At 59.6% G+C, this 2914-nt stretch overlaps 1 protein-coding gene across 2 annotated transcripts in view; it reads right to left on the bottom strand.

The window, feature by feature from the left end:
* Positions 1–2914, bottom strand: part of PLEKHG5 (pleckstrin homology domain containing, family G (with RhoGef domain) member 5) — a 54478-nt gene that overhangs the window by 28435 nt on the left and 23129 nt on the right. Inside the window, exon 3 of one of the 2 annotated variants that reach the window (XM_011938269.1) lies at positions 2186–2262. In XM_011938269.1, coding sequence (XP_011793659.1) covers positions 2186–2262 — 77 coding nt within the window. Of the gene's footprint in view, positions 1–2185; positions 2415–2914 lie in introns of those variants that run through there. The other variant, XM_011938270.1, reaches the window with a different exon arrangement.

Here is a 2914-nt window from a genome sequence, read left to right as displayed (position 1 = left end):
GTTTCGCCATGTTGGCCAGGCTGGTCTTGAACTCCTGAGCTCAGGCAATCCGCCCGCCTCGGCCTCCCAAAATGCTGCGATTACAGGTATGAGCCACCATGCTAGGCCTTTTTTAAAATTTTAGTAGAGAGAGGTCTCCCTGTGTTGCCCAGGTTGGCCTCAAACTCCTGAGCTAAAGCAATACTTCTGCCTCAGCCTCCCACAGTGCTGGGATCGCAGGTACGAGCAACCACGCCCAGCCAGTAGTGGTTAGTATTATCATCATCGACAATGTTATTCTTTGTTCCTCTTACCAAATCTGAGTGCCCCTCACCTCCTCTCCACCACTGCCTCTCCCTTCCTGGACTGCCCTTGCCTCTCTTCTGTCTATCCATGTTTTCACATCCATTAAATGCCCCCTCCTCCAGGATGCCCTCCCTGACTGGCCCTCTCTGCCTCTGATAATTCAGGCATTTCTGCCCCTACAGTGAGTCTGTGCCATTTGTCCCAAAGGGGGTCCCAGTGGTGACAGGGCCCAGACTCTCCCCGTGCAGGCTGGATGACCCTCATCAGCTGATGCCAATGTCAGCTGTGCCGAGTTCCAGGCAGGCCAGGGCTGGAGGTGAGGTTTGGAGGCTGCAGAGGACCACACCCACTCTGAGACCGGCTCTCTTCTCCCACGCCTCACCTCTATGCAGGCTGGGCCCTACCACCCCTGCCCCTGCCTGAGCAGCTTGAGGGCCCACCCTGGGAGCAGCTGCCCAGAGGAGGGGCTAGGACAGTGTGCCTTGTTGCCCTAGCTGCCCCTTCAGGTCAGGCAAAAGCCTCAAGGCTCTGCAGGCCTGTGGCAGGACGTATATTGGGGGGAGCTGAGGCCAATTTGTTGCCAGGAGCCCCCATCTGGGAAAGAGGCAACCAGCCAACACCAGAGTCCAATGCCAGGCACCATCCGTGCCAGCAGATTGTATCTGACATCACACCACCCCTCTGCCTGGTGACCACGGCAACTAGAGGCCGCCCCCTCCTCGCCCCGCCCCACAGCACTTCTCCATGTTCCCTCACCATGGTCCTCCTGTGCAGAATGAGTGTGTGTGTGTCTGGGTGGAGGTGCGGGAGGGGAGGAGGGGCTGGGGGGGTGGCATTTTACATTTCCTGCAGCTGGCAGTGCTGAGACACATGATGGAAGAGAACAGGGGCCCTGGTATGACACAGACCTGGGTACTGGGTTCAAATCCTAGCTCTCCCACTTCCTAGCAGTCTGTCCCTGAGTGAGCCACTTCACCTCTCTGAGCCTCAGTTTCCCCATCTGTAAGTGGGAATAAGGACAGGACCATCTCAGAAGGCCAGAGGGAGGAGTCAGTGAGTCCTGGTGCCTGGGTCAGATGCTAAGTTGCGCAGTTATTACTATTGTCATGTAAATGCCTGCTGGGAGGGACAAAACCTGGCTCCAAACCCCGGCTCCATCTCTCATGAGCTGTGGGGCCTTGGCCAAGTCACTGGACCTCTCTGAACCTTGGTATCTTCATCTGGAAAACAGGGTGACGATGCCTTCCCTGCAGAGCTGCGGCAAGCAGTGCATATGGCACAGAAAGCGGGTGGCACCGAGCCCAGCACGTCAGAGGCAGAAGCGCCCAGCCAGTACTGTTATCTTTCTTCCTGCCCCTTTTCTCCCTGATTTATACTTCATCCCATTCCCAGCTCCCGAGCCCTGGCACTCCAGCATCATCTAGCCCCTTCCTCCTTTTGTCATCCCCAGGGCCATGGTCACACTCACCAAGTCCCAAAGCATCTCAGACCCATGCCCAGGCCTGAAGAGTAGCTGCGTGCAACAGGAAGGGTGCCAGCTGGGCACTGGACCAGCACTGTGGGAGACCACTTCCCCTGGCTAAGCCTCAGCTTCCTCATCCGTGGCATAGGGCCACAGCTCCTGTCACCTCCGAATGGCTGCTAGGACCACAGTGCAGCAAAGGGCTTTGAAGTACCCCACCCCCCTGCTCTAGTCGAAGTCCCCTGACTCCACGGTTCCTGAGCCGGGGACAGGCCCTCTGCCTCCTAAACCAGACACACTGTGGCCCCACCTACACTCGAACCAGCCCAGCCAGCCGCAACTGTGCCAGGGCTCTGTGGATAGCTGGTGCTGGAATAGGGCAGTTAGAGCCCTGGCCCCTCTACCCCCAAGTGTCCCCAGGCTCTCCAGTCTCCCTACCTTGGCCGCCCGCCCCTTGTCCATGCAGGCAGGGTTCTGACAGCGCAGTCCCTTCTTTTCCGCGGGGCTCTGGTCGTCTGCAGGGGAGGAGCAGAGGGCATCAGTCAGCGGGGCACCAGGCTCCCCGGGCCCCAGTGGCCTCCCGACCAGAAGAGGGGTGGGGCGATCTCCTCAGTCCTCCCTTCAAAGGAGGTCAGTGTCCCTTTCTCTTTTAAATGCCAACTTATCTGCACGGGAATCTGTTCGCAGAGCCCTTTTCTCCTGCAGTCCCCAGGGAAATTATCCAGATTCCACGGGGAGAAAACATTTTTGGAAATACGCTGCTCTCTCCCTCTGTCCCTCTAGTCTGGGGGACAAGTGGGGGAGTGCTCAGTGACCTTTTGGGGCCCCAGACTTCCCAGGGGGTCCCGGCAGGGCTGCTGGGGGGAAGGGGCTCCAGGGTCCCAGATCCCTGCGAACTCTAGGCCCTGCATCGCTCCCTTTAGAGACAGAGGAGCCCCCGAAGGTCTGGGGCTACCCCCGTTCCTCGAGACTCATCTTTGACCCTGAATTTGGCCCCCTCCAAGCTGCCTCTCTTCCTGGCGGCTGGAGTGCACCGCGGTGGGGGCAGAGCGGCCCAGCCAGAGAGAGGCGAGGGGAGGGAGGAGAAGCGGGGTGCCGCCGAGGCAGGCCCCGACTTGAGGGCCGAGTTTGGGTCCGAGCGGCCCGAAGCCCGGTCGGCGCCCACCC

The sequence above is a fragment of the Colobus angolensis genome, unplaced genomic scaffold (genome assembly GCF_000951035.1).
Source record: "Colobus angolensis palliatus isolate OR3802 unplaced genomic scaffold, Cang.pa_1.0 Scaffold170, whole genome shotgun sequence".
Lineage (NCBI taxonomy): Eukaryota > Metazoa > Chordata > Mammalia > Primates > Cercopithecidae > Colobus > Colobus angolensis.
This window is presented reverse-complemented; position numbering and strand designations above follow the sequence as displayed.